Source organism: Crotalus tigris, unplaced genomic scaffold, assembly GCF_016545835.1.
Source record: "Crotalus tigris isolate CLP2741 ecotype Arizona unplaced genomic scaffold, ASM1654583v1 scf7180000017589.2436309, whole genome shotgun sequence".
Classification (NCBI taxonomy): domain Eukaryota; kingdom Metazoa; phylum Chordata; class Lepidosauria; order Squamata; family Viperidae; genus Crotalus; species Crotalus tigris.
The window spans coordinates 1,276,097-1,296,316 of NW_024096495.1; the positions used below are offsets into that span (position 1 = coordinate 1,276,097).

At 34.0% G+C, this 20,220-nt stretch overlaps 1 protein-coding gene across 4 annotated transcripts in view; it reads left to right on the forward strand.

Moving 5' to 3' along the window:
- POLA1 (DNA polymerase alpha 1, catalytic subunit) overlaps positions 1-20,220 on the forward strand; it is a 274,677-nt gene that overhangs the window by 208,170 nt on the left and 46,287 nt on the right. For all 4 annotated transcript variants that reach the window (XM_039363127.1, XM_039363155.1, XM_039363137.1 and 1 more), the window contains one exon: positions 2,871-2,964. In XM_039363127.1, the coding sequence (XP_039219061.1) occupies positions 2,871-2,964 (94 nt within the window). The remainder of the gene's footprint in view (positions 1-2,870; positions 2,965-20,220) is intronic.

Consider the following 20,220-nt stretch of genomic DNA (forward strand, 5'->3'; position numbering starts at 1 on the left):
TACCTGTCTTGTTTGGTAACTGTACCAAACTAAACAGCTATAGAAATACAAATGACAATTCTTTTTCAGAACTGAAGAAGCTCCTTAGATGAAAGCAAGATATTTTCAAAGGAAAAAAAAGCAAGAAAATCCAGTTGCCTTTTGGAAAAAGCACTTTTGGGACAATCATGACCTGGATGATTGAGAATATCTAATTCTAATTCTTCCTTAATCATGAAAGCCAGTCACTTTCAGCCCAACCTATTTTATAGGGTTGCTGTTGCAAGCAAATAAGAAGTTGAAGCATTATGTGTGCTACTTTGAATTTTACAAAATAAAAGCAGGATATAAATCTAATAATAAGCTACCTGGGGAATACTTGTAGTAACATTAGAGCTGTGTTGGTTGGGGATATCCCATTTTATGCTGTGATGTTGGCTGAAAATGCAGTTGATCTGCAGCAAAGTTTAGACTTCAGATTTTATGCAACAAAGAATACAATTTTAATATTAATATATGAAAGAGTAAGGTAGCTATGTTTGACATGAAAAGTGAAATAAACTATTGCACATTGTACATATACTGAGTAAGTAAATTAATTTGTGCATTTTGGTAGACAGTCCACTATATATGTGAAAAAATATGAAGACATGTTAAGATGTGTAAATGTGAGTAGAAAGGTAGTATGTAATTTTATTTTTTCTGAGGAAGGAATTTGTCAAAAAAAGTAAAAATAGCATGTGTAACTGTTGCTTATTTTGTTATTGTGACAGAAAAAGTGGTCAGTGTGAGGAGAAACATCAACATTAAGTGTTTATTGCTGCATGAATGTGGATGTAATCCACTTATCATTATATCACACGTAATGAGTGATCATTACAGAATAAATATCTTATGGTGGGTTGATCACATAGAATTTAATGTGAGTTAAATCACCATCTATCAATGAAGAATGAGTTAATCAAAAGTGAAATTTTAAAAAACAAACAGGTATGTTTGAATTGGTTATGAGCATGGTGAAAGGAAGGGTGGTTTCCAAGGATAAAACAATATGGAGAGGTATAACAACTGGTAGGTACAGCTAAATCTTCTTCCCTTCTTTTGGTTACTAATTCTTACTCCTATTCTGGGCTTTGCATAATATTGTTCATGTGAACTGGAATAACACCGTGGTATATATGCAGTTCATTTATGATCCTTTTGATATATCTACTGATGATCCGTGGCAAATCATATTTCTTGTACACTAACTTCACTTCTCTGGTCAAGAAACAAAACATACCTTCTCATTCCATATCTGAAATACATAGTTTTGAAAGAAACATAAATTCAGGTAATATGATAATAAGACGCACCGATGTAGATTGTGATTAATTAATATAATTTAATTCTAATCTTTTACAGCATTCATGCTTGCAAGGGCCTGTTTCTTTTACTATGAAGCTTAGTATCATATATTTAATTTCTGATCTTTCTAGTTTCTTGATGATGTAAGCACTTGAGTTCCTAAAGACTTTTAATCTGTTAGAAAAGAATGAATCTGTTTTCTTGTAGTCAGATAAGTGAGGAGTACTGTATATTTCATGATTATATTTCTTCCTCCCTGCCATATGGCTATTAATAAAGGAACAATTGCAATAAATTTATTTTTTGCATAATCCTTTTTCCCAGCAGTACAAACAAGCCTATTAGAAGTCTTAAATCTTATAAAGATATAAATTAATTCCACATTGCAGTATTTGCTGTGTGAAGGATGCTTAATTGAAGAATAATTATTGTGTAACCAATAATTATTCCTGTAACCAATTCATTTAAGGCATATTTAACTGCATACCACTTTCAGTCCCAAACTAGTTATAGCTCAAAGAGGAAAATAAACTAGCTATTCCCATTGAGCTGATAAGCTAAAAAATGCATTAAAAATAAATTAAAAAGAAAGAAAAATTCTTTCAATTAAATAATGTCATCTGTGAGAAGTTCTCTTGGGAAGCACAGTTCTGCTTTATAAACTAAGATGCAAAATAATCTAATTTGTGTGTGTAATAATGGACTTTTATTTAAAAAAAGCGTGCACTGGTTTTGAAGAAAGTCTTTTTAAAATATCTTTATCTTTAGTAAGAAAGTATGCTGTTCAGTTTCAACCAATGAAAAGTTTGTGACAGTAATAGTCTTATTCTACAGATAAATCTATCAACCCAAGTAATTTTTCCCAATCATTATTTACATTCTGTAAGTTCAGGCAAAATCACTGACTCACAGGATGTTAAGAGAGATGTAAAAATAGTAAATTTTCATTTTAAATCTAACTTAAAATGTTCTCTGATAAACCAATGAATTGTCCAAAAGGTCTCTGGAATGTCACAAAGTCCTAGGCTCAGAATTATTTCACATACAATAAATGCATTTCTAAAGTTTTTATTGTATAAAAATATATATAGTTTATGTTAAACATACTTTTAGCATGAAACTATATTGAAATTTGCTTTTTTGATACAATACCATGTATAATTTTTAAAGTCATTGTAAAATGCATGTATTGACTATATGGTTAGATGATTCTTTTATATCTGCATAACAATTGTATAGTTTTATGATTTAAAAACAAATCTATTAAAACCTGTATTGTAATTAATACTACATAAACACAAGAGATTTCCACACTGATTTTTTTAGGAGGATTGGGGATTTTTTAGATATTCATTTACTATGCCATAACATTTAATTGAATTACTTTCCAAGGCAGCTGATAAAAACTAATAGCAAACAATTAGCTTTAATAAGTAACAGTGAAATAGCATAAAAGTTATATGTGAGCATGGTTATTCTAGTCTGAGCTTTTTTTCAACAGCGTACTTTATTTATGTGCATCTGTTGTATGTGTTTTATTACAGTACTCTGACAAGGCCTTATTCACCCAGCTATGCTTTTACCGTTATATTTTTGATGTGGACTATGCAAAAGAAAAATATACTGGTCCAGAAAAAGGTATGTTACAACACTGTAATTACCCTGAAAGTTTAAAGTGAAAATTTGCATCATAAAAGGCAGTCCTATTTTCTGGTGTTAGGCCAATCTGCCTCATTCTGTTAACATAATATACATAAAGGTACCTGACTGCATGAATTAAGAAATTGTATATAGGAAAGAAGATGTATGTCATAATAATCAACTGTATATCTCTGACTGCTGAAAGAAATGTCTGGGAAACTTTACCTTCTCTTAAGTGACTGGAAATGCTGGTGATTTAGTCTTCCCTTTGCTGGAGGCTTCTTTCTGGTTAATCTTTTTAGTATTTTTAAAGTATACTTTCAATTTTATCTATATAGTAAGATTGTATTAATAATGCTTATACTTAAATGTATTTTATATATGCCTTTTTATAAATATGTACATTGAATGACACATAAAACAACTATCCAAAATATAAAGGTAAAATTATACACCTGTGCAAAACATTCAAAGGAAGCAGCTTTCCTTGAATTATTGAAGCAGCTTTGTCCTCACTAAGGCTGCTTTAAGGATTTTCCTAGATTAATGACCTACCCTTGCAAATGCTTTAACTGTAAAACAGTTCTGGGCGCCAGTTATGTAAAGACTTACAATCTTAGGTCAGCCAGTACTGAACATCTTTACTCCTAATAACTCAAAAATTTGGAATAGCATTTTGTGATATTGGGAGTGGAGGGAGAAAACTTATTATTTATTTTGATTTCCATTCACTATAGATATTCAGAATGATTTAAAGTATGAATTGTTTGTGGTACATTATGCTTAATGGAGTAGAAAACATGTATTGATGATTGCAAATATTGAATCTGGATATGGCTACACACACATATGTATATGTACATGTATACATACATACACACACAAATAAAAAAGTATAAAGGTATAGAACTTCATCTTTGTAATGCTAGCTCTCTGATACAGGTAGTCCTCATTTAACAACCACTCATTCAACAATCACTCAAACTTATGATAGCACTGAAGAAGTAGAAGTTAAACCAATCTTTGGAATTTTGGCCATCACAAAAGCCCACAATCACATGTTCATGACTTGGAACCTTCCCTGCCAGCTTCCCACAATCAGTCAATGGTGAAGTGAAAAGAAGTTGCGGTCACATGATGCCCTGGCTTTACAACTAGTGTAGTCCTCATTTAACGACAGCAGTCAGGTCTGGCTGAATTGCTGTTGCTAAGCAGCATGGTCATATGACTTCATGCGACATCATTATAACTGCATTTCTTAGCTATTTTTGTTGTTAACTGAGGACTACTTATAATACATAATTAAAAATGGAGTGCTCAGTTAACTAGGTCTAATATCTAAAATGTATGTATTGAAATGAAACCTGTTTTATTTAAAGTAGAGTGGTTTTGAGAATAGATCAGGTTTCTTTTAAAGTATTAACAAAGTTCACCTTTTGTTTTTAATTAAAAGCCCATTTTAATCCATTTCATATGGATTATATAAATCTATTTGTGTTTCTATAAATCTATATGTGTTTCAGTGCATGAAAATATAACAACAACAACAACATCATGATGATGATAATGATGATAATAATAATGATGATAATAATAATAATAATAATGTGGGGCTTGTGTACTCTGAGGAAGATGAGAGCTATGCCAGAGGTTCAACCATACTGGACAGGTCTCATCAGAGGAGTCAGACAAAGAGTGTCTCTCCCATAAAAAATATGGTGAGACGTAAATTTCAGAATGCCATACCGGCTCGGACGTCGCCCGGGTTAACAAGGTCCGCACTAGATATTGGAGTTCCTGGATATCTGGTGAAAAATGGGTTACAGGACTCAGGACTGTTGGCTGAGCAACCAGGGCCAGCAGCTGCAGAACTACTGGAAGAAAAGGTGTTTACCCGTCGCAGATACACAGTGATGGAAAACAAAGAAATAATGATCTGTTACTACAGATCAAGTCCAACAAGAAGAGGATATCTAAAACGAATGCACCAGTTCTGGAAAGAACAACATCCAGAATCAGAAATAACAGAACAGAGACTAGCAGATCAACGCCGATTTATAACACGAAATAAAATATTCACAGAAACAGAATTGGACGAACTGCAAAGGTTTACCCAGGGCAAAGAAATCAAAGCCTTACCAGAAGTAATTCAGAATGTAGAGGCAAACCAGGGGGAGTTGGCAGTGAAGAAATCTAGCAGAGATATACAACTGTTCTCATTTGGAAACCAGGCACCTCTACCTCAGGAAGAACAAAACCCTCTAACTAAAGAAATAAAAGAATTGAAACAAAGAATAACTGAGCATCTAGAACAGCACAAAAACAACAGAATAAGGCTACCTGCATTGAAGCTTGTTCCAAAGAAACAGCTAGCACAAGCATTAAAAGATGCAAATATTGCAATATCAAGTATAAGCACCAATTCATTGCAAGAAACAAACCAACTAATGTACAGCACAGCTGCAGTTATAACAGAATACCTGGGATGCAAAATCAACAAAGAAGAAAAACAAACAAACAGTGCACCAGAAAAATGGAAGGTTAGACTAGAAAATAAGATCAGCAAGTTAAGATCACATGCAAGCAAGCTAGAACAGATGAAAGAAAAGAAGCTGAAGAACAAGAAGACCAAAGAATACCTAATCAAGAAATACCACTTAGAAACAAGGAAGATCAAGGAAGCACTGGAAATAATAAAGCAACAAATAACAGCTATAGCCAGGAAAATCAGTAGATATGAAGCTCGAATTGCAAACTATAGGCAGAACCTCCAATTTCAATCCAATCAGAAACGTTTCTACCAATCCATCAATGGAGAAACTGCAAGGAATCAGTCAGTACCTGACAAGGAAGAAACAGTGCAGTTCTGGAAGCAGATATGGGATAACCCAAAGAAATACAACAAGGATGCGGCTTGGTTAAAAGAGGTGGATGCAAATAAAACAGAAGTTGAAATGAAAGAACTAGTAATAACAACAAAAATGGTAGAAAAAAGAGCAAAGAAAATCAAAAATTGGTCAGCACCAGGTGAAGATGAACTGCATGGGTTTTGGTTGAAACATCTAACTGTTATACACCCACTCATTGCCAAACAGTTCAACAATATACTACAAGGAGGAGAAATTGAAAAGTGGCTAACAACTGGGAAAACCTACCTAATAATGAAAAATCCAGCAAAAGGGGCAACACCAGGTAACTACAGGCCAATTACCTGCTTACCAACAACTTTCAAATTACTAACTGGTGTAGTAGCTGATGCAGTGCAACAGCATCTAGTTGAAAACAATCTCTTTCCACCTGAGCAGAAAGGAAACCGCCCCAACAGCAGAGGAACAAAAGATCAACTCCTAATAGACAAAATGATCTTGGAAAACTGCAAGAGAAGGAAGACCAACCTGAATGTTGCATGGATTGACTACAAAAAGGCATTTGACTCTCTGCCACATGATTGGATAATAAAGTGCCTAGAAATAACAGGAGTCAGTAGAAACATCAGAAAATTTGTGCAAAGATCGATGGCACAATGGAAGACACAGTTGCAGATCAATGGTGAGAGGCTGGGAGAGGTTAATATCAAGAGAGGAATATTTCAAGGAGATTCATTATCACCATTACTATTTGTTATTGCACTGTTTCCTCTGTCAACAATACTGAATAACTCAGGACATGGCTATCAAACATCAAAAACATCTGCCAGACTATCCCACCTCCTTTATATGGATGATCTGAAGCTGTATGGAAAAACATCATCTGAAATAGAATCGCTGCTCAACACTGTCCGTATATATAGCCAAGATATTGTAATGGAGTTTGGCTTGGACAAATGTGCCACACTTACTATCAAACAAGGAAAAATAATGAAAACTGAAGGAATCAAGATGCCCCACGAAAATAACATTAAGAGTCTGGATGAGGAAGAGTACTACAAATACTTGGGTATCCTTCAAGCTGACAACATCAAGCACACTGAAGTCAAGAAAAAGATTAGAGGTGAATACATCAAGAGAGTGAAGAAGATCTTAAATCCAAACTCAATGGAGGAAATACCATAAAGGCAATCAACACCTGGGCAATCCCAGTCATTAGGTACACAGCTGGAATAGTGGACTGGACTCAAGCAGAACTAAAAGCAATGGATAGGCAGACCAGAAAAATAATGACAATGAATCATGCCCTTCATCCACGCAGTGACATTGATAGACTTTATCTACCAAGGCAAATAGGTGGGCGTGGAATGCTACAAGTACATCAGATGGTTGAAGAAGAAAAAATGGTTTTGGAAGAATATCTGAAGAACAACGATGAAGATGCACTGAAATTAGTATATCAGGAAGGCTTACTAACTACTGGAGAGACCAAACTGGCCTACAAGAAAGACCAAATGAAGAACAGAATAGAGGCATGGGAAGACAAAGCACTACATGGCCAATACATGAAAAAAATAGCTGGGAAAGCAGATAATAATAAAACCTGGCAATGGCTAAGAGCAGGAAAATTGAAGAAAGAGACCGAGGGACTAATTCTGGCTGCACAAGACCAAGCCTTAAGGACAAATGCATACAAAGTCAAAATTGAGAAGACAGCAACAGACAGTAAGTGCCGCCTATGCAAAGAAGCTGAAGAAACAGTGGACCACTTGGTAAGCTGTTGCAAGAAGATTGCACAACTGATTACAAGCAGCGGCATGACAAAGTAGCAACAATGGTGCATTGGAAGATCTGCAAAAAATATCATTTGCCTGTAAGCAAAAACTGGTGGGATCATAAAATAGAGAAAGTCATAGAAAATGATAAAATTAAACTGCTCTGGGACTTCAGAATTCAAACAGACAAGCACCTGCAACATAACACCCCAGACTTAACAATTGTCGATAAGAAAGACAAAAAAGTCTGGATAGTGGACGTGGCAGTGCCTGGAGACAGCAGAATAGAAGAGAAAGAACTGGAGAAGATAACAAAATACAAAGACCTACAAATAGAAATAGAAAGACTGTGGCAAAAGCAAGCAAGGGTAGTACCAATAGTCATAGGCTCCTTGGGTGCAATCCCAAAACAACTGGAGCACCACTTGAACACCATTGGCATTGACAAATTCGCTATTAGTCAATTGCAAAAGGCAGCCTTATTAGGAACTGCTTCCATCCTGCGACGATATCTGTAATACCATCAAACATCCACATCTGCCTATCCCAGGTCCTGGGTAAGGACTCGATAGGTAGACAAAATGCCAAATCCAGTCTGAACATCTGGCTGACTGTGCGATGATCGATAATAATAATAATAATAATACAGTTGGAAGGGAACTTGGAAGTTATCAAGTCCAACCCCCTGCTCAGGCAGGAAACCCTATACCATTTCAGACAAATGGCTGTCCAGTCCTTTCTTAAAAATTTCTAGTGTTGGAGTATTCACAGCTTCTGGAGGCAGGTTGTTCCACTGATTAATTGTTCTAACTGTCAGAAAATTTCTCCTTAGTTCTAGGTTGCTTCTCTCTTTGGTTAGTTTCCACCTGTTGCTTCTTGTCCTGCTTTCAGATGCTTTGGAGAATAGCTTGATTCCCTCTTCTTTGTGGCAGCCCCTGGGATATTGGAACACTGCTATCATGTCACCCTTCATCCTTCTCTTCGTTAAACTAGACATACCCAATTCCAGCAACCGTTCCTTATATGTTTTAGTCTCCAGTCCTCTGATCATCTTTGTTGCTCTTCTCTGTATTCTTTCTGGAGTCTCAACATCTTTTTTACATCGTGGTGACCAAAACTGGATGCAGTATTCCAAGTATGGCCTTACCAAGACATTATAAAGTGGTATTAACACTTCACGTGATCTTGATTCTATCCCTCTGTTAATGCAGCCTAGCACTGTGTTGGCTTTTTTGGCAGCTGCAGCACACTGCTGGCTCATATTTAAGTGATTGTCCACTAGGACCCAAGATCCCTCTCACAGTTGCTACTATTGAGCAAGGTATCACCTATACTATACCTGTGCATTTGATTTTTCTTGCCTAAATGTAGAGCTTTACTTGTCACTCTGGTCTCATTTAGAACTAGTTACCAAGTACCCCGCAATCTTGTGATCATCTTTTGTAATCTTCTCTGCTGGCTTCCCCATCATTGGGGAACTAGCAGGAAAGGTTGCAAGTTGTTGCTGCCTGCTGATCTAATCTCTGAGGGTTGACTGAAAAGGTTGTCTAAGAAGGGGAGCTGAGCTCCTGAACATTGGAGCTCTTTTCCTGCAGTTCTCCTCCACGTACAGAGGAGAACTGAATTCCTTTAGCGGGCAGCTCTTTCAGCCAGACCCTGGAAACAAGAGAGAACTAAAATCCAAGCAAAGAGTAGAGAAGCACTCCAGAGCGACAGCACAGTAAGGAAAGGAGTGCAGGACAGTGCCTGGGGGATGCCCAGTGGAGACCATGCATAAGTATCTCTCCGCTCAGGCTGAAAATCTTGCTTGAATTTCTGCAAGAAGAATTTTTACTGTAGCTCCTGAGCAAAGACTCCCCATCCCACCTCCAAGGTATCCCATGCTTCTTACCTGGGATTCCATTGGTTTAATGACCCTCAATATTACTTAACGATCACAATCACTTCACACAATGACCAAGATTGCAGTCCAAATTGTGGTTGTAAATTAAGCATTACCTGTACACATTTCCCTAATAAATGTATTTTTGTCTGCTGCTTTCCCTAATGTATAGTTTTTAATGTGTTATTTAGAAAATATATCAGACACTTCAGAAAAGTAAAAAGATGTAATGTGGTTGGTGTACTGGAATACTGTATACTCAGAATATACAAATTAGATTGGTAAAATGCATTCCAAACTAATTATCCTACTTAACAAATATGTCATTAATTGGAGGTCAATTAACTCTTTTTCCAACATTTTATATCAATTTTTGTAAGATATTTGAGCATTTTTTTCAAGATTATTATAATTTCTGAAAATAAATTGTGAATCGGAATGATTACAGCTATTGTAAAAGCAATGGAATACTGTTGTATTTGTGTCCAAGTTGAGGAAATCCAATATACCACCTAAGGGCAGTGAAATTTACAAATGCAACTGGTTTAAACATTTTGGGGAGCTATAATGTTAAGGAACAGAAAGAAAAAGATATGGGTTAATAATCATCTAAAATGTTGCTGATCTCAACTATATATTTTGCTTAGTTTGTAAGGAGCAACTTGCAAGGCTGCAAAAAAAAAAAAGCTAGCTGTGGATATTTGCTCTACAAGATAGGCTGAAGCTCTGCAACTTTTCATGGTTTAATAAAATGAAGAATAGACCTGAACATGACATATTTTCTTTTGAATATTTTATTTTAAGTTCTTTTGCTTAACATTTTCCTAACGTAGCAATAGAACACCTTAATTCTAAGGACTTCTAGTACTAGTATCAGAAATATCAGACCAATTATTAAAATAAAAATGGAAGGTTAGATTATATTGAATCACTCACTGATTTAAAAAGGTTGGATATTAAAAGTATTGTGTATATTTTTAGATCACTACTTTCACTCCTTTCAAAGATCTTTAAGGTATTCATTTTTATACTGTGCATTTATTTTAAAAATAAATCCATGCTCAGCAAATACTTTTACAAATTTATAACAGAATTTTACACTAGTCCTTCATAAATATACTAAACATGCTCAGTTAACTTTCTGGATGAGTAGACTGTAAAATTGTATTTAGAAAAATGAAATGGTTAAGCTGTATGACCTCCAAGGAAATGCAAAGTCTAACCTGGAATATTTGCTTATATCCTGTAATTTAAACATTGTTTTTTCTCTTGTGCTCATGACTTGGTGTGCAAAATATCAATGCAAAGTGGGGTTTTTTTATGGATGAGTTGCTAGAAAGCTTTATAAGGAGAACATTCATCATGGTGATATTTTTCAGTGATACTAATGGAGATTTCAATATGTCTCTGCTATCAATTGACAGTTATACAGAAAAAATAAAAATTACATATTGTAACAATGTCCCCAAATAAACTTAAGAATGAAATACAATAATAAAGAGTGGGCATTTCTATAAATTAAGACAATTACTCATTTACTGTAGGTACAAAAGAAATTATAAGAATTTATGTGCATATTAGGACGCACACAATTAGGATGAATTGCCTTTTGGTCAGTATGAAAAGGTAGCATTTATGTCATTATCTTGATAATCAAAAAGGATTTTTAATTCAGCCTCTTAAACAACTAATAAAACTGCCTATCTACCGGTATATGAAGCTAATTTAAAAAGTAAAATCTTTTTACCATAAAATCTTTACCATACCATACCAAGTTTGCTTGGTGCATAATATAATCTCTAGTTAAAATTAAATCTTTCCAGAAAACTAGGTAGATTTAGCCCCATTTAGTTTAAATAATGATTTACAGTATACTCAATTTCTGCTTGAGAAAAAAAATTACATTTCAAAAGTGCTTATAGAATAGAAAAATCTTAAATACAGTTTAAAGAGAATTCAAGTTTTAAGGCATGCACTGTGTATTATCTGAAGTGTTTTGAACATCAGTAGTGAAGAAATAACAACATTCGTAGTACTGAAACATCAATTAAAAGTTTTTCTAGCTAGTTTCAAATGTCTCAAGAGGATTTTTAGTTGATTTACTGTGATTTAGGATAAAACACATGTTTGATTATCACTAAATTAGTATAATTATGTCTTAAGATGATAATTCACTATCTTAATATCTATAAGATTTTCCTTTAATTGTCAATAAGTAATTGATACACTAGACTAATCGCTGATATTTATTTATTATTTGTTTGTTTATTTATTTATTTTATGGAGAAAATACAGTTTTTAAGCAATAGGAGAGTTTTTTTTGTAAATGTATTGTGGTTATATAGTTGATAGTTTTTATTTCCATAATGTTTTTTACTACATAATTATACATCTTAATTACGTAATTACCATCATAATTATTATGTAATTACGTGTAGTTCCACTAATTACAAAATCAGGAAGTATAATTATCTAGTGCAAAATTTCTAAAATCTTATTTTATGAACTGGAGAGTATTTAAAAGACCAATGGGTAAACTAGGAACATATTTTCTTATTTTGATATGCTGATTTAATTTCTGGCCTCCATTTTTTGACTACAAAACTAAAATTGTTTCTGACATCTGCATTTGGTAACTTATGGAAATGAAATAAAGTTATTTTGCTTTGCTATGTCACCTTCATCTGAATTTTTCCTCAATTTTTGCTGGTATTGTTAAGTATAAAGGCATTAGTTGCTTTAATTTCAGTAACTGCTTGTTTATCAGATGTATAATTGCACATTGGAAGTAACTGCAACTCTAAGAAGTCAAGTTATCAGATACAGCCATTAGGTTTTTACCATATATAGGAGTTTTAGTCTCAATCTGGCAGTATCTGATTTGGCTTCTGTTCTTTTTTGTAATATGCAATGCTCATATAATTAGGATTATAAATTCAAGCTATTGTATATATTCTAGTTCCTATCATTTTTATTGAACAAACATATTTTGTTTATAAGCATATTCTCATCAATCATCTTTTATTCAATAAGTAAAAAAATAAGTCATTGACAGGGATGGGCTCCCATTGAAACTGACAAATAAATAACCCATATATGAAATATTTTCTGTCATGAATGAAGGCAAATAAATATACATGTCCCAGGATAATGTTGCAGGATCCAATCTGGGTTGCTCACCGAGACCAGAGGTTTAGTTTTTTGCGCTTTCAGACTCGTTCTGGAACTCATCCTCAGGGAACTTCTCTCTAGCAGAGTGTGTGCTTTGGACTATTCTGTGTGTGGTATTTATATGGTGCCCCATATGGTTCTCTAACAACCAGATACCATATAAATACCACAAACTCTCCTAGAGAGAAGTTCCCTGAGGATGAGCTCGAAAGACTAAACCTCTGGTCTCGGTGACTGACCCAGATTGGATCCTGCAACATTATCCTGGGACATTTATATTGCCTTCATTTATGATAGAAAATATTTTATAAATCAAATTTATATTTATATAAATATAATTATATAAATTATATTTTATATTATATTTTTATAAAAAGAAATGTCCTTAAAATTAAAACCAATGAAGTGGATATATCCAGTAATTTTTTTGACCTTTCTGTTTTTGAATGTTTGGCCATCATTCTATATTATACAGGAAGAATAAAGGAGAGTATTTGTAGCTCAAGGTTCAGATGATGGGGTCCTTTGTGCTTTCTCAGCTTGGTTGTTTTCTTGCAGACATTTCATTACCCAAATTAGGTAACATCATCAGTATTCAGGATGATTCTATGACCAGTTAGACATATATGGGCATTCAACATAGTTCAATAAATATATCCTCTTGACAAGATTCCTAAACTCTTGCTGAAAGTTCAGCAGGCAGCTATATAAATGTTTTAAATAAATAAATCCATCGTTTCTTGAGAATATCAGCTCCATTTTTAAAATGTATGTGAGTTTAACAATTGATTCATTGATTGATTATGTGCCATAAAATCAGGGACTACACAGATACATTTTCACACTGATGATCTGCCTCTAACTTGGCCTTTAGGTCTTCCAACAATGCCTGCCTTGCCTGAGTCTGCCCGTCTTCCTGCTAGTCATCCTCTTCTTTTTCTTTCCACCTTTCCCAGAATTAGAGCCTTTTCCAGAGAGCTCTTCATATAAAATGTCCAAAGAAGGATAATTTCACCCCGACCATTTGTGTCTTGAGTGAGAAGTATGGACTGATTTGTTTGATGGCGCATTTGTTTGTTTTCTTAACTATCTAAGGCAGTGGTGTCAAACTGCCGGCCAAATTTGTCACAAGGAAGCCGCACCCATCCCAACTCCGGCAATGAGAAAAAAGTCGTAATACATCGTGACACATCACGTGTCACGTGGCGAGTTTGACACCCCTGATCTCAGGTATTCTCAGAATCTTCTTCAACACCAAAGGTCAAAAGTCTCATTTTTTTTCTATCTGGCTTCTTCAAAATCCAACTTTCAGTTCCATAAAGTATCCCAGTGGATACTTTATGGAATAATCCATTGCCTGCACTATTCTAATCTTTATAAGTATAGACATATCACTGCATCGGAATATCTTTTCCAAGGACTTCTTGACTGCTCTGTCAAATGCTAGTCTGCAGTGTATTTCCTGACTGCTTATTCCTTTACTGTTGGTGTTTTTATTTATTCAGGCTTTCATTCATTTATCATAATTCATATAGCTACCCATCTCATATACATGGGTGTACCTGGCAGTGTACAATAAAAAAAACATAAAAATAAACATTAAAATTTACAATAAAAAATGAATACTAGTTAAAAAGACTAAGAGACAGCATATTTGATATTTGGTTTGATCCAAAAAGGCAAAACGTATCTATTAGTTCAATACTTTCATTGCCAATTCTAAGAATGGTTGTTTTTATTGTGGTCATCATTAGTTTGGTCTTCTTTATATTTAATTTTAGTTCCATTTTTTCAACTCAGCTCTTTGAGTTTTCTTAATAGAGCTTGCAGACACTTTTCATTTTTGACTATTGGTGTGTAATCACTCTAGTGAATCATGGTAACCGGGAAAAAAACCAATCAAAAAAACCAAGGATGAGTTCTAGGAAAAATATGCACAAGATTCTAAGTGAATGCAATCCAGAATGAAAATTTATCTCTGCTAGATGATAAAAATGGATGCATAGGAACATGATGAACAAGAGTACAGAAAAAGCAAGTGAATCATTTAGAGCAGGGGTCCCCCAACCCCCCAGTCTGTGGACCGGCACCAGTCGATGGCATGTCAGAAACCGGACTGTGCAAAAAGCAAAGTCCCATCCATGGGATTCAGGCAGCACATGAAACCACGCCCCCTCTGGTTCATGGAAAAACCTCTCTCCATGGAACTGGTCCCTGGTACCCAAAAGGTTGGAGGCCACTGATTTAGAGACACTGGAATAAGTGAGAAATGGTCATTGCATAGTGAGGTTCTTATTTAGAAAATGTCTGTTTTAAATATGTAGCTTAAGCATAATTCTGTTAATGTGTATACATGGCAATAATGACTCTAAAACATGATTGATTTGCTTGATTATGACACGCAATTGAGAAAAGTGGTGAAAGATGTAAGTGTAATGAGGTGTTGTGAATGTGGGACAGCTCCCTTTTTGATAACAGGCAAGATTGCTGATTGTTCTATTCTATCAAATGGTTCTGCTTCTGTGGAAACAAAACAGCCTGACTGATAAAGAACTTAAAGATGCATCTCTTCTCATAAGTTATACCTAGGCAAAGAAAAAATGTTTCCTAGTTACCTCCAAATGTTTTAAACAATTTGCTATATCAGACATGTCAACATCAAGGTTTTAGTATGCTTTACTAATAATATATTATATAAGAAAAATCATTGTGTCATTTTGATTTAAGCAAAGTGGTACCTTTTGTTTTATATGCCTGCTTGATATTATCTTTGTCCTAAATTGCTTAAATGAAATAATCCTAGTTTGTAACTTCTGTAATTTTGCCATGAATATGCATATCTGTTTTAATATAGCTCGTGAATTATTTGAAGTTAAAACCTAGAATTAAAGAAAAGATGATATCCTGAATCTCCAGTATTCTTCATGAAGTATTTATATGAGCATGCCATTATATGGGCAATCAAGCTAAAATAGATATCATCTTTATAATAGGAATTTACTAAGGCTAAAAGCTGTCTTTCAAAACCTGAGAACCCAACACACATATAGGCTGATTTCATCATCTTTCAGCAATATTAATTGTTTTCATTGGTAGTTGTTTTTATATTTTGCTACTAAGTTCTTACAATAAATATTGGCCAAAGATAACTATTGTCCAGTTTTTAACCTCTGTTTATTGGTGGGGGAGGGTGTTCCTGAAATTAATCTTATCAAGGTCATATCTGTCAAATACATATCACAATGTGTTTTCTATCTGAATTCATTTAACTTCAGATACAAGGCAATTATTTTGACATGAAAACATTATTAATTATAATATTTTCATTTAAAACAGAAATTTGTATTTTACAAAAGATATATATAGTGGAATAAAGGAAAATAAAGGAAAATGAATGACAGCCAAAACTATTTTATGTATTAGATAAAAGCAAATAATCCATTTAGTGCCAAGTACATGAACTTAGAATTAATTTTTTGAGTTATTCATGTGGCTGTAGTATGTTTTTATAGCTGTAGGTTGCCTATTTAAAAATCGGTTGAAATAATAACAGAAAGAGTGAAAACCAATTTCAATATTTGACATCTTTTATTTTTACTTTATATTGTATTTTAGATGGATGGAATCTAATTAGACCATTATAAAAATAGATATCTTGATTATATTCCTGGTTGAATTAATGGATAACCCAGTTGGTTTTTCATATAAGAAAATATTACATATCTACGGAAAGTTTCTTTTGTTTCATAAGCTGATTTGAGTTTATTTTATAAAGAAAAGGTAAATAGTAATGGAACAATATTCTGAGGGTAAGCTGACTAAGTAACTTAAAGTAACTCCACTGAAAATTGTACATCAAATAATTATTAAGCCTTCCTCACTTAAAAACACAGAGCAAATTTGCAATAGGATAGCATAGGAAAACAACTTGCCTTACTTAAAATGAAGTTATAAATACAAATAGTTTTATGCAAAAAGTAAAATCACCTGAAATATTCACTATCCAACCTAAACAGGGCTATATTATTTAATCAATTAAATTTAATTATTTTTTAAATAAACCAGCTATAAATAAATGGAATAACAATTGGAAAAAAAAACTTTGCAGGTGTTAAGTAAAAATTTTTAAGTGGTATTAAGCTTTCTCTAGGTGCTGAGCATCCCTTTGGTTACTGAATAGAACCAGATAAGCAATTCCACCATTACAAAAACCTCCAACATGTCCCCATCTTGTTCTATAGGACTTGGGGAGTTGATCATTTGGGGGGGTTGAAGGAAAGGAAATACATCATGAAATGAATGCCTTGCATTTCATTTCTGCTAAAAAACAAATTATTTTTCCTCCAAAAATAGGACTTATTTATTTTATATATTCCTTAGATTTATTTTCTCCAATTAGGAGGCTGAGTGGTTTACAATCTTTAAATATAAAATATAGGATTAAAATGCTATAAATAAAAAAACAGTAAAGAACAGCAAGCACTGAAAAGGTTCTGTTCTATCCACATTAAAGGGCACCCACAGCTGGGGGTGGAAGCTGAATTTTTGCCCAAAGGCCCTTTGCCAGGTCTTCAAGGCTGTCCAAATTCTGTATTTAATTGGAAGAGAGAAATCCTGTACTGAGAATATATTAATTTAACTAAATGCAAATTTAATTAGTAGATGAACTAATTAATTAAATTTCAAATCAAATTCTAAACTAAACTTGATATAGTTAATTAGTATTTTATTGAATTCCATCCTTACTGATTACTAGCAAGCTCTTTGGGTATTATTTACTAACCAAACTTATATATGCCCCTGAATAAAAACAGACTTTTAGTGGCTCACAAGATAAACAAATACTATAACTGTACATAAGAACATATTATAAATATATTTTTAAAAATTAAAAACAGTACATGGTATCAGACTCCAAAAGCCCATTGGGAAAGCTTTGTTTTCTACTATTTTCAGAAGGCAGATAACATTGGGTCCTCCAATGGGGGGGCATTCCAGAGGACCATCATAAATATGTAATGCCCTAAACCAGGGTTGTTAAACTTCCGGCCCGTGAGCTGGATGAGTCATACCAAAACCGCACCTACCCTATTGCTGGCAATGGGAAAAAAGTTGCGATACATCACGACATGTGACGTGACATCACGAGTTTCCCCACTGTGCCCTAAGCTTTCTGCCCACCTCCCAAAAATGGAGGACAATCACCTACCTCTCCCAGAACAATTGAAGTAGGCTAACTTTAGTGGGGATAGGGCTATCTGGTCCTGTAGGTAGCCTGGTGCCAAACCAATACAAGTGTAATCTGTCACCCCCTATAAACAACTGTGAGATTCTGGGTCACTGCATTTTGCACCAAGTGAAGTTTCTGGGTAGCCTTGAAAGGCAAATCCATGTAAATTACATTGCAGTGATGTAATTGGGTGGCAATGAAGGAATGAATCATTGTAGTCAAATACTCTTATTCCAGGGAAAATTGCAATTGGCAGAACTATTGGACAAGGAATTCCCTGGTCACAGCTTCTCCTTGCTGATCCCATATGACCTCCAAGCTACAAACCTGCCCCAACAGGAACAGTACAACTTTGTTTGGACACAAAATGTACAAACAATAGCTCCATCTTGCTAGGAATCAATTTAAGCTTCTCTGTCCCATCTAGACTTGAATAGCCTGCAGGCACTAGGAGAAGACTTCAGTGGCATCTCCAGCCTGACTCAGACTTGCATTGTATAGTTGGGTATTATCAACATATTGGTAGTACTAGACCTGAAACTGCCTGATGACCTTTCCTGCCAGCTTAATATAAAGGATAAGTAACAGGAGAGGGAGAACTAATCCTATGACCCCACACAAAGGACCAGCTACTGTGCCAATCTTTCTCCCTAATCACTGCCAACTTGAATCAACCACTGATGAGAGAGTGTGAAACATGCTTCTAATCCCCAGTCCTTGCCGCTCCTCCAGAAATATCACAATCAATAGTACAGAAAGATGCTGAGTGGGTCCAAAATGATTAGGAGCACTATACCTGGGTGTGCTCAGACTACTCAGAGGATCTTCAACATACAAACAACAATTTACAATATATAAAGCCAGGATTGGCCACACTTCCATAGTGATAATGACGTAGCCCTAAAAGAAGGAAGTAAAATGATTTTTTTAGATTTGGATCCCAAGAAGTTGGTGATTCTGAAAGTTAGAACTTCAATTGATTATCAAGACTGTAGTATTGATGGTAAATTATTATTGTAATGCATTTTCATGTATGATTCTAGCTATTTAGTTATAATGCAGCAGTTAATATTTTAGTGAACAATACTCTTTACTGTTTATGGGTGAATTTAATCAAAGCATCTTATGATTATTACAGTAATAATATTATTTTGGGAAGCATTTTTTCCTGGGTCTGAATATTTTAAATATTTTGAAATATCTAACATCTTAGAATATATTAACCACTTTTGAAATAGGGTTGCCAGTTGTCAATAAATCTATTTGCATCTCTTTTCACTGGTTTTCTTAGCAACAGATCAAATTAGATTCATCACTGTTGGCTTATAGTGATTTCAAAATGAAATGGAATATATTAAGGCAACCAACCACACTGATTATATTGCAAGCCTCATTTAATTTTATACATTCACACATTACAGTGAAAAGCAGATTTTAATGCATGACTGTGATTGTATCTTGAATGACTTCAAAGGTCATCTGTTATAGATACATAATTTGTCACTATTAAATACCTACCTAATTAATGAAGAATGTTCTATGGTCATTAGTTATCAGTATAATTTAATTTCATATATATTATGCTCCTCCAAAAAGTGGCAGTATATTGTTCTAACCCTAACTCAGCAATCAATTTACCATATGTTTTTGTGCATGACTTGTGTAGTATAGATACCATCAATAGTAACATTTATTTGTGATACTGACATATTAAAATAATGTAATATTAACTGCCTTATTAAAATAATGTAATATTAAGTCTAAATGCAGATCCTGAAAGTATATAAATGCTGTGAACTTTAAGCAATGATACCATGTGGCAAAGCAAATTTAGACTACAAATAGAAGTTTGGGAAGATGACCAAAAGGAAGTCTCATATAACATTGGACTCATAAGGCAAATCATACACAATCAGAGCTTATTTTAGACATTTGGGTATAACTTCATTTCTCCTAAAGAATAACATCATTAGTTTAAAAATGATTTGCTTTTTCAGCCCTGGATTTCATCTCTTAATTTCATATCATTGGAATTTTAAAAATATATTTTAAAGTTTTAGTTTTTAATAAATGTAAATGCATGATAATATTTACATATAATTGTTATCTAAAATATAAAATGTCCCAAAACACCTGTGTCTTTTAGAAAGTTATTTTTAAAAACAAACATAGGTCGAGATCTTCCACTGTTTACAAAATATATTTTTTTTTGCGATCTGATCGGTTTGAAAATGTCATACTAAGCTTTTATTATTAAAGCAATAAAGAGAAATGTCTGATCTCAGAAGCAATGCTGAGTGTTGGGCCAACTATGCAGATGGCCTTCCT